We start from the raw sequence: 750 nt of genomic DNA on the forward strand, positions 1-750 counted from the left end.
GTTCAGGCCTTGTTTTACCGCTTGCTGCGCCGCGTTAAAGCGGTGGGTGGGGATTTCGCTCACTGTTCGTGAGTCGGCAGGAAGAAAAGCAACAGCAGTCTGACAGAAAACCAATTCCTGAACTCGAAGCTGTCATGGAGCTGCGAAGGAAAAGTCTGCAGCTCGTAACGAGCTGTGTTTTCGCCCTGTGTGTCGGTTTGCAGGCGGTATGTGCGGGAGGTAAGACTGACAAATGTTTACTGCTATACTAATCTCATTATTCTTGTTATTATTACTGTTATTAATAATTATTCTTTTGAGGACGTCGTGTTTGCTCGACTTAAAACCGAGTAGGCCTCTTTGTTGTCCTGAACTTTGTGCTTTGAATGTTTGTGTTGAAGGTAAACCTGTCCGTGAACGCAACACGAGACAACTTCAGAGCGTGCGTTTTGTTCGTGTAAAAACTCTCGCCCTTTTGTTGGGAAACACTGAAGCAATATTAGTGATAGGGTCTACCAATATGTCTTCGTTAATAAAGTTAAAGAATATACTCAAAGGGAACCGGCTGTTTAAAGTTATGCAACACTGGGAAAAGGGAACTGCGGTCACAAGGAGTTGAATCTGACATGTGAAAGCTTTGTAAAATTGTTATTGCCTGTTTTATTCTTACGCTTTGACTGTAAAATTAAGATATTGATCCGAACCTTTACTACAGTAACACTGAGTTAAAACACGTTGTAATAAATCAACTCTAATCTGTTTATATATATA

At 41.1% G+C, this 750-nt stretch overlaps 1 protein-coding gene across 1 annotated transcript in view; it reads left to right on the forward strand.

Moving 5' to 3' along the window:
• Positions 1-750, forward strand: part of cd302 (CD302 molecule) — a 12879-nt gene continuing 12129 nt past the window's right edge. The window contains exon 1 of the mRNA XM_014016681.1: positions 1-219. Within this exon, the coding sequence (XP_013872135.1) occupies positions 135-219 (85 nt within the window). The 5' untranslated portion in view covers positions 1-134. The remainder of the gene's footprint in view (positions 220-750) is intronic.

Source organism: Austrofundulus limnaeus, unplaced genomic scaffold (assembly GCF_001266775.1).
Source record: "Austrofundulus limnaeus strain Quisiro unplaced genomic scaffold, Austrofundulus_limnaeus-1.0 Scaffold152, whole genome shotgun sequence".
Taxonomy (NCBI): Eukaryota; Metazoa; Chordata; class Actinopteri; order Cyprinodontiformes; family Rivulidae; genus Austrofundulus; species Austrofundulus limnaeus.